General features: G+C 45.5%; 1 protein-coding gene across 2 annotated transcripts in view; it reads left to right on the forward strand.

Annotated features, from left to right (window-relative positions):
* The window catches only part of efhb (EF-hand domain family, member B), a 114,153-nt gene that overhangs the window by 27,373 nt on the left and 70,268 nt on the right, over positions 1 to 16,512 (forward strand). For both annotated transcript variants that reach the window (XM_085988010.1, XM_085988011.1), the window contains exons 3-4: positions 70 to 213; positions 13,631 to 13,811. In XM_085988010.1, coding sequence (XP_085844136.1) covers positions 70 to 213; positions 13,631 to 13,811 — 325 coding nt within the window. The remainder of the gene's footprint in view (positions 1 to 69; positions 214 to 13,630; positions 13,812 to 16,512) is intronic.

The following is a 16,512-nucleotide window of genomic DNA, read 5'->3' on the forward strand; positions in this document are numbered from 1 at the left end:
GCCCTATAACTTGAATAAGTATCGCGTACGCAAATCAAATGTTTAATTTTTCATTGCTTATTCTTCCAGCCTGTTACACCACCTGTGGTAAAAAAGTTTTTGAATAATAGCAATCCTGAACCTGGTGCTGCCACGATTTTCCATGGCAAAGCAGATGATCCTGATATCGCATCCCTTTTGCAACATGGGCTTCCTAGCAAACCCTCTAATTCTGTAAGTACTTGTTGAAATGTTGCATTATTACTTTGGTTTCACTACTAATGGCTGCAGTACTCTTTACTTAATCCTTGTGATATATTTATGCTTGTAGACATGATAAGCAATTGAAAACCTAGTAATTCATTACTGTAACAGTATATTTCGTTCTGTGGAAAAGTACAGACATAAGACAGAGAATTGTGTTTCATTCAATTGTGCCTATCGTGCAAACAGATCAACGGAGGATGCAATCACAACTGCTCTACACTCGGCACTGAATCATTTAGATGGTAAGGAGACCTACATCAGAATGCTGTTCATAGACTACAGCTCAGCATTCAACACTATCGTCCCCAACAAGCTGGCCACCAAACTCCAAACTCTTGGCCTGAACACTTCCCTCTGCAACTGGACCCTGGACTTCCTAACAAACAGACCCCAGTCTGTCAAATTAGGTAACCACACCCCCCCCCCTGACCCTGAACACGGGGGCCCCACAAGGATGTGTGCTGAGCCCCCTCCTCTACTCCCTCTTCACCCACGACTGTGTGGCTGTTCATGGTTCCAACATCATCATCAAGTTTGCGGATGATACCACGGTAGTAGGCCAGATCACCAACAACGATGAGTCAGCCTACAGGGAGGAGGTCCAGCATCTCGTGAAGTGGTGCGCCGATAACAACCTGGCCCTTAACATCAAGAAAACCAAAGAAATCATTGTGGACTTCAGGAAGTCTAAAGGCGGAAGTCACACCCCCATCCACATCAATGGGGCTGTGGTGGAAAGGGTGGACAGCTTTAAGTTCCTCGGAGTCCACATCACGGAAGACCTCTCCTGGTCCCTCAATACCTCCTCTCTGGTGAAGAAGGCCCAGCAGCGCCTATATTTCCTAAGGAGGCTGAAGGGATGTAACCTGTCACCCCTGATCCTCTCTAACTTTTACCGCTGCACAATAGAGAGCATCCTGACAAACTGTATCACAGTATGGTATGGCAGCTGTAGCTACTATGACCGGAAAGCCCTGCAGCGGGTAGTCAAAACTGCCCAACGCATTACCGGCACCCGGCTACCGACCATAGAGCACATATACCAGAAACGCTGTTTACGGAGGTCACGGTCCATCATCAAAGACCCTACCCACCCCAGCCACAGTCTGTTTGCCCTCCTGCCATCTGGGAGACGCTACAGATGCATTCGCACCCGTACGACCAGATTTAGGAACAGCTTCTTTCCCAGGGCTGTCATCCTACTGAACTCCACAAATAAACTCTAAAGCCTGCACATCTGCCAATGCACTTTATTATGGTTATGTTTATGTAATGTATTACAAGCCAAATGTATGTTGAATGTTTAAATGTCTTAATCTAAATGTACACTCTCGGGAGCCGCAAGCCTACATTTCGTTGTACTGCACTTGTGCAGTAACAATGACAATAAAAGTTGATTTGATTGATTTGATTTGATTTGATTTGATGGATATCTTCAGGTCCAAGTTTCATACTCATTTTGATAACTGTATATTGCAGTTTAAACGAACAATTAACAAATCAGTATTTTTACTCATTAATCTATAGAAATTGATCAGTTTCATCAGATCCAAAATTTAGGTCTGCACAAAGTCTGAAATTAAAACCAAGCTGACACTAGATTGTGAGGCACTCATAAGTGTACTGTTAGGCACGTGATCCATACTTTATTGGACATTCTAGGCAATAAAGATGGATACTCTGGCCTTGATATTAACCCACCCACCCAGGCAGGAAGTTAACTGCTGCTGCATGGGTTTCCCAGGGGTTGGGAAACTTGGCAGTGAAACTGAGGTGGGAGCTGCTGTCTCCTCAAGGTTGTTTCAGCACTCATTGTGAGCCAGGAGGAGCAGGAATGCCCCTCTCAGGCACCACAAGGAAGCCTGCGGCCTCCCCCCACACCCCCTCCGATTGCCGACCTCCCCAGCCCCTCCTGATTGCCAGGGACCATCCTCAAGGGTTCCCAACTGTGGCCTCTTGCTAAGGGTTGCCAACTCTGGCTGGATGCATTTCTTGAGGTTTCATGACATGACTTCCCTCCTCCAACCGCCTGGCTTGGTCGAGCACTTTTTGTCCCAGCTCTAATATTTTCATAACTAATAAACAAGAGTTTTCAAAGAAAATGGAAAACAACTGATGCGCTATCAATTACTCATAAAAGACTGAGAGTTAAGAGAGTAACTAAAGGCTTTTATTAACAAAAGAATGAAGGTCTGCCTCGAGTGGTCGACCGGTCCAGAAATACAAAGGGCTGGGGAGCAGTCACCTTTATACTAGGACTTGTGGGAGGAGTCAGCCGAGGCATGTCCAGGCATGTACACAGTGGAATACAAACAGTGGTTTACCACAACAACACACAATGCCCCTATGATTTTTCTCCAGGTTTGCTCGCAGCAGTGTCCAGGAGAATAATTTTTAAATCCTGGAGGTTTGGCAACCCTACTCCTGCCACTAGTGTTCCCTCCCACCCGCCAGCCAGGCTGTCCATTTGGCTGGCTGCAGGCACGAGGCAGAGCTACAAGATGTCCGCATCTCCTGCCTTGCTGGGTTCTTCAGCTGTTTCAGCCTCAGCCGTACCCTTCCCACCTCCCCGTAAATATCGGGGCCTCTTTCTCTTAGTCTCGTAGGAGAGGGAAAGAGAGGGAGTTTATCAGGGTTTGATGGCACACTCAATTGAGGTAGGTAATGCAGATGCATTTCCCTATATTCTTTGTGGGCCAAATTAGAGATACAATTTGACAACTAGATTGACAGGAATTAAAAACCACCCTCACAGCACTTTAAGTTACGTAAAATAGTTATTTAAAAAAACAAAACATTTACTTATAGTTTTCTTGTTTCAGGTACAGATAGCAGGAATTATCCACTTTGGTGATAGAAAACAAATATGATGACAGTAAAAATGTGAAATACACATTCTTGCTCATTTTTCAGCCTCCTTCTACAAATTAAAAAGGAATAGGCAGTGTTCCAAACAGAAGAAGATTAATTGGGACACTGTCTCTTTAAGGTTCTACAGGGTAACTCTACAAAATCCTGCTCTTTTTAGGGTCTTTTGCCAGTCAGGAGTGTGATTTTGTAAAATTATCCCTCTGGTGCCATACTGGGGCATTAGATTTATGGCGTTCCCCACTGTGCATATATAGAACTCATCTAGAAGCATACATCAGTTAATTTTCTGTTGTGATTGGCAGCAGTCTGAGTGTTCTCAGCCCACTTTGAAAACAAAATTATAGACTCTGAATTAATCAATCCTTTCACTTTACTTTTTAAATCTTTTTTATATAGTCTTGTAATTTTGCAAATATTTGTGACACTGACTTGTTCTTGACTTTGTCATGGGTCCTTTTCAGTCACAAGGCATGTTTATATTGCCTACTAGTGACCTACATTCTCCAGAATTATAGGAGATAATTTTAACCGAACCCATTGGGTGAGTTTGAGTTGGACGTCTTTTTAACACCTACCCGATGTTACTCTAGCTCACCTTCGTATGGCCCATCTCTGACTCTTCCCTTCCTTTCCTCGACTTCTCTGTTTCCAGTTCTGGGGATAGGTCATCAACAAACATCCACTATAAGCCCACTTACTCCCACAGTTATCTGGACTACACTTCCTCCCACCCCACTTCCTGTAAGGACTCTATTCCATTCTCCCAGTTTCTCCGTCTCCGTCGCATCTGTTCTGATGATGCCACCTTCCATACTAGTGCTTCCGATATAGAGTTATTGACCCCTCTACTAAGGGGAAAAGTTCCTTTCTATCTATCCTATCTATGCCCCTCATAATTTTGTACACCTCAGTTAGGTTCCCCCCTCAGCCTTCTCTGCTCCAAGGAAAACAACCCCAGCCTGTCCAGTCTCTCCTCATAGCTGAAGCGCTCCAGCCCAGGTAACATCCTGGTGAATCTCCTCTGCACCCTCTCCAATGCAATCACATCCTTCCTATAGTGTGGCGACCAGAACTGCACACAGTATTCCAGCTGTGGCCTAACTAGTGTTTTGTACAGCTCCATCATAACCTCCCTGCTCTTATATTCTATGCCTCGGCTAATGAAGGCAAGTATCCCATATGCCTTTTTAACCACCTTATCTACCTGTCCTGCTGCCTTCAGGGATCTATGTACATGCACACCAAGATCCCTCTGATCCTCTGTCCTTCCTAGGGTCCTGCCATTCATTGTGTATTCCTTTGCCTTGTTAGTCCTCCCAAAATGCATCACCTCACACTTTTCAGGGTTAAATTCCATTTGCCACTGTTCTGCCCACCTGACCAACCCGTCTATATCGTCCTGTAGCCTGAGACTTCCCTCCTTGCTACTTACCACTCCACCAATTTTCGTGTTATCTGTGAACTTTCTGATCATACCTCCTACATTCATACCTAAATCATTAATGGACACTACAAACAGCAAGGGACCCAGCACCGATCCTTGCGGTGCACCACTGGACACAGGCTTCCAGTCACAAAAACAATCTTCGACCATCACCCTCTGCCTCCTGCCACTAAGCCAATTTTGGATCCCATGGGCTCTTACTTTCTTGACCAGTCTCCCATGCGGGACTTTGGCAAAAGCCTTACTGAAGTCCATGTAGAGTACATCAACTGCACTACCCTCATCCACACACATAGTCACCCCCTCAAAAAATTCAATCAAATTTGTTAGACATGATCTCTCTCTGACAAAGCCATGCTGACTATCCTTGATTAATCCTTGCCTCTCCAAGTGGAGATTAATTCTGTCCCTCAGAATTTTTTCCAATAATTTCCCTACCACTGATGTTAGGCTCACTGGCCTGTAATTCCCTGGTTTATCCCTACTACCCTTCTTGAATAAAGATACTATGTTAGCTGTCCTCCAGTCCTCTGGCACCTCCCCTGTGGCCAGAGAAGTTCTGAAAATTTGTGTCAGTGCCCCTGCAATCTTCTCCCTTGCCTCACACAGCAGTCTGGGATACATCTCGTCTGGGCCTGTGGATTTATCCACTTTTAAGCCCGCTAAAACTGCTAGTACCTCCTCCCTCTCAAGGCTAATTTGTTCAAGTATATCACAATCCCCCTGCCTGATTTCTCTGCCTACATCGTCCTTCTCCATGGTGAACACAGATGCAAAATATTCATTTAAAACCTCACCCACATATTCCGGCTCTACACACAGATTGCCACTTTGGTCCCTAATGGGCCCTACTCTTTCCCTGTTTATCCTTTTGCCCTTAATATACTTATAAAACACGTTGGGATTTTCCTTTTCTTCAACCGAGGATTCCCCTCCACCATGTTTGACATGGCCCTTGACCGTGTCCGTTCCATTGCCCGCACTTCTGCTCTCACATCTTCCCCTCCCTGCCAAACCACGATAGGGTTTCCCTTGTCCTCACCTTTCACCCCACCAGCCTCCACATTCAACGAATCATCCTCTGCCATTTCTGCCACCTTCCCTTCCCCTTTCAGCATTCCAAAGGGACTACTCCCTCCGCGACACCATGGTTCATTCCTCAATCACCCCCAACACCCCCTCCTCTTCCCACGGCACCTTCCCGTGCAAGCGCAGGTGATGCAATACCTGCCCTTTTACCTCCTCCCTTCCCACGGTCCAGAGCCCCAAACACTCCTTCCAGGTGAAACAGCGATTTACTTGTACTTTTTGCAATTTAGCATACTGTATTCGTGGCTGACGATGCGGTCTCCCCTACATTGGGGAGACCAAACGCAGATAGGGTGACCGCTTTGCGGAACACCTGCATTCAGTCTGTAAGTGTGAACCCGAGCTTCCGGTCGCCTGTCACTTTAATTCTCCGCTCCACTCCCACTTTGACCTCTCTCTCCTCGGCCTCTTACACTGTTCCAACGAAGCTCAACGTAAGCTCGAGGAACAGCACCTCATCTTTCGATCAGGCACTTTACAGCCTTCTGGATTCAACACTGAGGTCAACAATTTCAGACTATAACCTCTGCCCCTATTTTTTCAGACGGCAGCTGTTGATGATTCTGCCATTCCCATTTATGCCTCTTCTAGACCCATCTATTGTTTCTTTACTTGTCCCATTACCATCTCCTTTTGCTTTGTATACAATCATACCATTGTCATTTAATCACTCCTGCCTTCCACCCCATCACAGACCTTCCCTTTTGTTCTTTCCTCCCCTCCCTACTTACCCTGCCCCTGCACTTGCTTAAAATCTGTTACATCTCTAACTTTTTCCAGCTTTGACAAAAGGTCATTGACCTGAAACTTTAACTCTGTTTCTCTCTCCACAGATGCTGCCTGACCTGCTGAGTATTTCCAGCATTTCCTTTTTTTAATTTCAGATTTCCAGCATCCTCAGTATTTTGCTTTTGTATTAGCCTTCATGACTGTATGGGTATCAGCAGATGCTACTGCAGTCAGTATGTCATTGACCATTATACACGATTGACTCCTAAATCATTTTTGTTCTGGAGCCATAAAATTAATTCTTGGCCAATGGTAATTCTGTGTAATTTCACTCACTGACCTGATCCAGAAACTCGGTGGATCCACATGGTGAGCAGACGCTCAAACCCTCCCTACAGCAGCACTCCCCCTGGTGTACTCTGTAGTGGAGTACTGCTCTCTGGCATGGCTAGCAAGTCCGCATGCCAAATCCGTTGATGTCCAGCTTAACTCTACTATGAGAATTATCACCGGTACGCTTTTATCGACACCAACACCTTGGCTGCCCATGCTTGCAAACATCGCACTACCACACCTACACTGCAAATATGCAGTCTCCAGAGAATATAACCGCTACACCAAGAAACACATGCCGATGCAGGCTGACATGACATCCTACCACCAACCCGTCTCAAATCTAGAAGGCCATTTTGGACTGTCACTGAAGCCCTTCAGCAATCTCCCCTCAACCTTTATGACCGATGGTGAAATGCATGGAAGAACTGTGACATACCAAATGGATTCCTTATAGAGGATCCCACAGTATAACAAAAGGATCAAACCTTCCTCAAAGAGTGGACAACCATCAACCACCTTAAAACCAGTCATGGTAGATGCTGCCACATTCTCCATAGATGGAAGATTAAAGCATCCCCATCATGCGATAGCAGAGCCTCTAATCAGACTCTTGAGCATATCATCGAGCACTGTCCTCAGAGGAAATTCTCAGGCAGCCTACAAGATATCCACGCTGTTACACCGGAAGCTTTGGCTTGGATATCTGACTTAGATATTGATATTTGATTTATTTTTTGCTACTACCATATGAAAGAAGAAGAATGTTACTCAAGTGCAGAGACAACCTATTGATTGAGGATCTGCCGTTTTGAAGCTTTTATATCCTCAACAAGATTTAGGGATGAATTATAACTCCCAAATATGGGTGGGTTATGGTCGGGTCAGAGGTTTAAACATTAAGGGGGAAAAATAAGTCGCGCCCCCTTTGGGGCGCTAACTATGATAGCACTCCAAGAGGGAAGCGGGACGCTACAGGAAGCACTCTGCCTCCCTCTTGAGGCACTGCGAGGGAATATCGCGGTGCTGCGGCACACTGCGCAGCAGTACTGCAGGCCTTCCTCCCCTTCTTAAAGGGGAGGGGCATTGCGCAGCGCGACCCGGGGCCCAGCTGGGCCACCAGGGATCGAAGTGCTGGCAAAAGAGCCTGGCACTGAAAAGAAGTGCCGTACTCATGGAGCTCAGCCAGCACTCCGCAGGGGGCTGCAGAGGAGGCCGGGGACGGCCACAGGGGCAGGTGCTGGCAGGCGGCCAGCAACAAAAATGGCCACCTGGCACCTCGCCTTTAATTAGCACCGCCCCGGCCGCAGGTAGGTCCCGCTGACCCCGTTGGACATAGCGTCCGGCAGTAAGTCAGGGGGGCGCTACTGAAGATCACGGCCGGGGTGCGAGCGGTGCGCTGCGCACAGCAATGACATCATCGCTGGCAGTGCATCGGGGTGCTAACAGTTACTGCCACCGCTAACCTCCCGCTAAATTTCATAAGAACATAAGAAATATGAGCAGGAGTAGGCCATTCGGCCCTTCAAGCCTGCTCCGCCATTCAATGAGATCATGGCTGATCTTCTGCCTCAATTCCATTTACCGGCCTTATCGCCATATCCCTTGAAGCCCTTACTAGTCAGAAATCTATCGACTTCTGTTTTGAATATACCCAATGACTGAGCCTCCACAGCCCTCTGGGGTAGAGAATTCCAAAGATTCACCACCCTCTGTGTGAAGAAATTTCTTCTCATCTCAGCCCTGAATGGCCTACCCTTTATCCTGAGGCTGTGGCCCCTGGTTCTAGACTCCCCAGCCAAGGGAAACATTCTCCCAGCATCCACCCTATCAAGCCCTGTAATAATTTTGTATGCTTCAATGAGATCCCCACTCATTCTTCTGAATTCAAGAGAATACAGGCCTAGTTTACTTAATCTCTTCTCATCCGACAGTCCCGCCATCCCAGGAATCAACCTCATGAACCTTTGTTGCACATAGATATACTTCCCATTTCGCGGGAGGGTTGGCGCCACCACGGCTGGGCGCTAGTTGCTTTGCGCCCCATTAGCGCCCTAAGGTGCTAACGGGAGGTGCAAAGCAACCGAATTTTTCCCCCTAAAAATTTCAACCCCGAGCCCAACTCGCCTCCAACCTGCCCGCTTCCGGGTTTAATGGAGGCGGGACAAGGGCGAGCAACCAACCCGCTCCCAGGAGGCGGGTTGGCCATTTAAATATTTTAATGAGGCTAGCAGCCTCTGATTTAACTTGCTTTGCAGGTTTAACCCTGGCCGGCCGGGTTTCCCAGGCCTTGGGAAACCTGGCAGCTGAAGGGAGGTGAGTACAGCTTCAGGGAGAAGCTAAGTGCCTTTACAGCATTGCTTGTGGGCCAGGAGGAGTAGGAGTGCTCCCCATCCCCGCCAAGCTTATCCTCTTGCCTTGGATCAGATATACCTGAGGATACACTCTGATGACAGCTTCCTATCAAACTGGTTGGGTTAAACTTGTTCAGGAACAAGTCTCATCATTTGGTGCCTGAGTTACCTAAGCCCCTGATAATATTTTGGACAGTAATTTGGTCAACATGAATAACATAAAGCAATTTGTTGAATTATTTGAGCAATCCAGCATCATACAGTTAGGAATATGAATTGCAACATAACAAATCCTGCTTGCTGGGTATATCTGATACAGAATTTCAAACTTTCCTTTTATACCTGAATTTCAGACTATTAGAAACTATCTACTTGGGGAAAGATTGTTTTGGGAAACTAATAGAGAATAGGCTTGGAAATTTCAGAAATCGTTTGAAAACAGGTGGCTGAAAAGTTGTTAACCCATCCTTAGACAGTCAAGTATCACTCCTTCAAAGGAATTCCTTTCAAGGCAGAGGAAGGCTTATGTATGGATTCAAAAAAAACCAGATGGGGTGGATAGTAAGGTACCAGCAAAATAAGTGTCCTCTTCAGCTGCTTCACCCAGTGTAATTATTTTGCCTAGGTTTGTGAGTGGGGGAAATCATATATGACATTTTTCACTACATAAGAATTATCAAGAGAATTGCAGAACTGAGAACAGTGCCAGACACAGATCTTTTAACTCTATTCAGAATCATGAGTGACAGCTCACTGTATTCACTTGCCTGATTTGTGCAGAAATATAGAATGCAACTCACAGAATGCAGATCAATTGAGCTCCAGTTTGATTTTTGTCAATATCTAATAATCAACTGCACTTAAAAAGTGCAAATCATAGGCTTCCCTCATGGCTTGGCTCAGCTGCCACACGGACGAGGAAGGTCCTGGGCTCAGTTGTCCATCTGTGCTGAGTTAGCCAGTCTCAGCCAGGGTATTACACGGGGGTCTACAATTGGACTCAGCAACCTCTGTTATAATTGTGCATGTGTCGATCTCAGGATATGATGGTTTCAGATATTTAAAAACCTGAAACGCTCAATGTCTAGTTTCACTTGTGAACATTGATGTATGCATAACTTTCATTAATGTTATTCTGTGATTAGTTGTTTGACTGCTGCCCATATATAAACATATTTGGTGCTTCCTCATAAATCACTCCCAATCTTGCTGTTCTGACCCCGACGGGATAGGAAACATGATGGGAAAAGAGGATAAGAGGAGGGGAATGGGGGTGGGGGGTGGGGGGAGGGAAAGTGGGCTTCAGTGGGCTGGGGAGGAAAGGGTTTGAGGGATGGGGGGCGGTGGTGAGACGGTGTGGTGGGCGGCGAGGGATGAGGATTGCAGATAATAGAGGATTTGTCTGTGTGCCTGAAAAAACACTTGGGGTGAGCTGAGGATTGGGCCATCAGCCACAGAATATGCAAAGCAGAGTGGAGGTTATACCCAGGTGAGGATCGGACCACAAAAGCACAGTCAAAGAGTGTAAAAGAGGAGGGGGTGTCACAATATTAATCAAGGAGTCAATTACTGCTGTAAGGAGGGGCGATATCTTAGCAGGTTCCTCTAATGAGGCCATATGGGTAGAACTTAAAAACAAAAAGGGGGCAAGCACTTTGCTGGGAGTGTACTATAGGCCCCCAAACAGTCAGGGGGAGATAGAGGAACAGATATGTAGGCAAATCTCAGAGAAGTGTAGAAATAATAGGGTAATAATAGTAGGGGATTTCAACTTCCCCAATATTAACTGGGATAGTCAGAGTGTGAAAGGTTTAGAGGGTGCGGAATTCTTAAAGTGCATCCAGGAGAGCTTTTTGAGCCAGCATGTAGAAAGTCCTACAAGAGAGGGGGCGGTACTGGACCTAATTCTAGGGAATGTAGCTGGGCAAGTGGTAGATGTGTCAGTAGGAGAGCATTTTGGTGACAGTGACCATAATTCGGTGAGATTTAAGGTAGTCATGGAAAAGGACAAAGATGGACCGGAAATAAAGGTTCTAAATTGGGGGACGGTCGATTTTAAAATGATAAGGCAAGATCTGGCCAAAGTGGATTGGGATAAGCTACTTGTAGGAAAGTCCACATCAGAGCAGTGGGAGTCTTTCAGAAAGTAAATAGAGAAAGTACAACGCCAACATGTTCCCGTAAAAAACCCAGGGAACCCTGGATGTCAAGGGACATACAAGAATAGATTAGGAAAAAAAGGGAGGCTTTTGGCAGATACAAAGGGCTAAAAACAGTGGAAGCCCTAGAGGAATATAGAAAGTGCAGGGGGGTACTTAAAAAAGAAATTAGGAGAGCGAAGAGGGGGCATGAAAAAACACTGGCGGGCAAAATAAAGGAAAATCCCAAGGTGTTTTATAAGTATATTAAGGGCAAGAGGATAACCAGGGAAAGAGTAGGGAGACTGGTCAAGAAGGTAAGAGCCCATGGGATCCAGGGCAATTTGACACATTGGATCCAAAATTGGCTTAGTGGCAGGAGGCAGAGGGTGATGGTCGAAGGTTGTTTTTGTGACTGGAAGCCTGTGTCCAATGGTGTACCGCTGGGATGGGTGCTGGGTCCTTTGCTGTTTGTAGTGTACATTAATGATTTAGATATGAATGTAGGAGGTATGATCAGTAAGTGCGCAGATGACATGAAAATTGGTGGAGTGGTAAGTAGCGAGGAGGGAAGCCTCAGGTTACAGGATGATATAGAAGGTTTGGTCAGATGGGCAGAACAGTGGCAAATGGAATTTAACCCTGAAAAGTGTGAGGTCATGCATTTTGGGAGGACTAATAAGGCAAGGAAATACACAATGAATGGTTGGATCCTAGGAAGGACAGAGGATCAGAGGGACCTTGGTGTGCATGTACATAGATCCCTGAAGGCAGCAGGACAGGTAGATAAGGTGGTTAAAAAGGCATATGGGATACTTGCCTTCATTAGCTGAGGCATAGAGTATAAGAGCAGGGAGGTTATGATGGAGCTGTGCAAAACACTAGTTAGGCCACAGCTGGAATACTGTGTGCAGTTCTGGTCACCGCACTATAGGAGGGATGTGATTGCATTGGAGAGGGTGCAGAAGAGATTCACCAGGATGTTACCTGGGCTGGAGCGCTTCAGCTAGGAAGAGTTACTGGACAGGCTGGGGGTGTTTTCTCTAGAGCAGAGAATGCTGAGGGGGGACCTGATTGAGGTGTACAAAATTATGAGGGGCATAGATAGAGTAGATAGAAAGGAACTTTTCCCCTTAGTAGAGGGGTCAATAACCAGGGGGCATAGTTTCAAGGTAAGGGGCATGAGGTTTAGAGGGGATTTGAGGAAAAACTTTTTCACCGAGAGGGTGGTTGGAATCTGGAACTCACTGCCTGAAAGGGTGGTAGAGGCAGGAACCTTCACAACATTCAAGAAGCATTTAGATGAGCACTTGAAACGCCATAGCATACAAGGCTATGGACCAAGTGCTGGAAAATGGGATTAGAATAGATAGGGCCTGATGGCCGGCGCGGACACGATGGGCCGAAGGGCCTCTTTCTGTGCCGTATAAATCTATGACTATGACTCTAAAGGGATATAGCTGGGAGTCAAGCAAGGAGATAGACCGAGGCACTAAGCAACACTTTCTGAGGAGGGTGCCAGTGCGCAGACCTTTCCAGAGTATTGTCCTTAATGGCAGGGGCCAGGGTTCTGGGACGCTGTTTGGTGGGTTCAGTAAAAGGGAGAGAAGGAATTGCAGTGGTTGGGCAGCAAGCTGGGGCTGGGAGCCACGCGGCCTTACAATGGACAACCACAATATATTTTACAGAATATTGAAAACTAAGTTAAATAATTATTAATCAGATTGAAATGAAAATTAAAGTAAGGGTAAGGAGGAGCAGGCTTACAATGCAGAGTGCTGGTGATTAGAAGAGAAGGGAAGCAGATTGAAGGTAAGTGTGATGGGATACCCACTTTTGATGTTCACACAAGATCATTAAACCTTTTTCGTCACTGGATCCATGAGCGTGAACATATGGACCTTGCGCTGACCTCCTCAGCAATGCGCAGCCAGGCTGCCTTGGTTTGCTGAGGAGGCTTCCTCTAGCTATCAGGAGGGAAGTGAATCTCCCTGCACCCTCTGACAGCATCCACAAGAGCATGGAGGAAATCATCATTAAATCAAGGAGCTGCCTTGCCTCTGGAAGAAGCCATTGTGTATAGGTCAATCTCACTGAGTATCAGAATCCAGAAGAGAAAGGCTTAGGCTGAATGGCAGCTTTAAAAGCAGCTGCTATGATGACGTTATCAGAGGCAGCCAGCCGACCCGATCGCACTCATTGGAACGGCCAGTGCGCCCCATCAAAATCAACAAGCTCATTAAATCAAAACCGGACATCAGCAGCCGATCCCGCCAGAAGCGGCTTTGGAACCCGCCCACCACGCAACCTGACTCCAACCCGCCTCAGAACTAAAAATTGAGCCCTCGGAATTAAGAATAAATAAGGAGATTATTGATGAAAATTAAGCATATTGTAATATCTCTTTATTTCACTTTGCTATTTAGGTTGCATCATTGATAAATCCACCAATCAAGACTCAGGTTCAGCAAATACTCTTGAACAAAATAAATGCATCTTATCCAAGCCATCAGCGAGCTCCACTGGGAAAGTCTCATGATCAAGCGCCAGGATTACCCAAAGGGCTAGATTTATATAATGCCACGTTTGGTAAAAGAGGAGTCAAAGGTACTACTAATCAGAGTAAAGAAGCAGGAAACAGACGAAAATATTAGACAAGCTAGAATTACATCTGAATCATTAAACTTCTGCTCACGTGGAGGATAAAGGGTACAATTTTAAAGGGGTTGTAGGAACAGAGACTAAGGTGTGTACGGACACAAGCCTTTGAAGGTGGAAAGATAAATTGAGGAGGCTGTTAAAAAAATATACGGGATCCTTGGCTTTATAAATAGAGTCATACAAAAGCAAGGAGGTTATGCTAAACTTTATAGCAAATTGGTTAGGCCCCAGCTGGAGTATTGTGGCCAATTCTGGGCACCACACTTGAGGCAGGATGTCAAGGCCTTGGAGAGAATACAGAGGAGATTTATTAGAATGGTACCAGGGATGAGGGACTTCAGTTAATTGGAGAAACTGGGGTTGTTCTGCTTACAGCAGAGAAGGTTAAGGGGAGATTTGCTAGAGGTGTTCAAAATCATGAAGAATTTTGATAGTGTAAATAAGGAGAAACTATTTCCGGTGGCAGAAGGGTTGGTAACCAGAGGACACAGATTTAAGGTAATTGGCAAAAGAACCAGAGGCGATATGAGGGGAAAATAGTTACGCAGCGAGTTGTTATGATCTGGAATGTGCTGCCTGAAAGGGTGATGGAAGCAGATTCAAATGTAACTTTCAAAAGGCATTTGGGATAAATACTTGAAGGGGAAAAATTTGAAGGGCTATGGGGAAAGAGCAGTGGAATGGGACTAATTGGATAGTTCTTTCAAAGAGCCGACACAGGCACAGGAACAACGAGCTGAATGGTCTCCTTCTGTGCTGTATAATTCTATGATTCTTTGATAAACACCAACACAGGCTGGATGTCTATGTTGTAATTTCTGTGTAATTTAGAGGTCTAGAACAAATGGGTATAGATGTAAGGTTAAATGTAAATGATTTCAGACAGAGAGCATGATAATTTTTTTTACAGAGGATTGTAAGGCTCTGGAATGCAATAGGTTTAGTGATTGAAGTAGAGACCATATCGACATTTAAGAGTAGGTTGGATAGATGGTCGAAGGAAAAGGGGCGTAAAAGAAAAGACAGCCGTCCGTGGCTAAGTAAAGTAATAAAGGATAGTATCCGACTGAAAACAAGGGCATATAAAGTAGCCAAATCTAGTGGGAGGATAGAAGATTGGGAAGCATTTAAAAGCCAGCAAAGAATAACTAAAAGATTAATTAAGAAAGGGAAGATAGATTATGAAAGTAAACTAGCAAAAAATATAAAAACAGATAGCAAGAGTTTCTACAGTTATATAAAAAGAAAAAGGGTGGCTAAAGTGAATGTTGGTCCCTTAGAGGACGAGACCGGGAAATTAGTGGTGGGGAACATGGAGATGGCAAAAACGCTGAACAAATATTTTGTATCAGCCTTTACAGTAGAGGACACTAAAAATATCCCAACACTGGACAAACAGGGGGCTATAGGGGGGGAGGAGCTAAACACGATTAAAATCACTAAGGAGGTGGTACTCGGTAAGATAATGGGACTAAAGGCGGATAAATCCCCTGGACCTGATGGCTTACATCCTAGGGTCTTGAGAGAAGTAGCGGTAGGGATTGCGGATGCATTGGTGGTAATTTTCCAAAACTCCCTGGATTCAGGAAAGGTCCCAGCAGATTGGAAAACTGCTAATGTAACACCCTTATTTAAAAAGGGAGGTAGACAAAAGGCTGGAAACTATAGACCAGTTAGCCTAATATCTGTGGTTGGTAAAATGTTGGAGTCCATTATTAAGGAAGCAGTAACAGGACATTTGGATAAGTATAATTTAATCGGACAGAGTCAGCATGGTTTTATGAAGGGGAAGTCATGTTTGACAAATTTGCTCGAATTCTTTGAGGACGTAACAAACAGGGTGGATAAAGGGGAACCAGTGGATGTGGTGTATTTGAACTTCCAAAAGGCATTTGACAAGGTGCCACACAAAAGCTTATTGCAGAAGATAAAAAATCACAGGATTGGGGGTAATATACTGGCATAGGTGGAAGATTGGCTATCTAACAGAAAAGAGAGAGTTGGGATAAATGGTTCATTCTCGGGTTGGCAATCAGTAACTAGTGGTGTTCCGCAAGGGTCAGTGCTGGGACCCCAACTCTTTACAATCTATATCAACGATTTGGAGGAAGGGACCAAGTGCAACATATCCAAGTTTGCCGACGATACAAAGATGGGAGGGAAAGCAGTGAGTGAGGAGGACATAAAAAACCTGCAAAAGGACATAGGCAGGCTAAGTGAGTGGGCAGAAATTTGGCAGATGGAATATAATGTTGGAAAGTGAGAGGTTATGCACTTTGGCAGAAAAAATCAAAGAGCAAGTTATTATCTAAATGGAGAGAAACTGCAATGTGCTACAGTACCAAGGGATCTGGGGGTCCTGGTGCATGAAACACAGAAGGTTAGTATGCAGGTGCAGCAGGTGATCAGGAAGGCCAGTGGAATCTTGGCTTTTATTGCAAGGGGGATGGAGTATAAAAGCAGGGAAGTCTTGCTTCAGTTATACAGGGTACTGGTGAGGCCACACCTGGAATACTGCGTACAGTTTTGGTTTCCATATTTAAGAAAAGACATACTTGCTCTCGAGACAGTTCAGAGAAGGTTCACTCGGTTGATTCCGGAGATGAGGGGGTTGACTTATGAGGAAAGCTTGAGTAGGTTGGGCCTC

The sequence above is a fragment of the Somniosus microcephalus genome, chromosome 5, assembly GCF_052327205.1.
Source record: "Somniosus microcephalus isolate GS21.2 chromosome 5, FLI_Smic_1.0, whole genome shotgun sequence".
Taxonomy (NCBI): domain Eukaryota; kingdom Metazoa; phylum Chordata; class Chondrichthyes; order Squaliformes; family Somniosidae; genus Somniosus; species Somniosus microcephalus.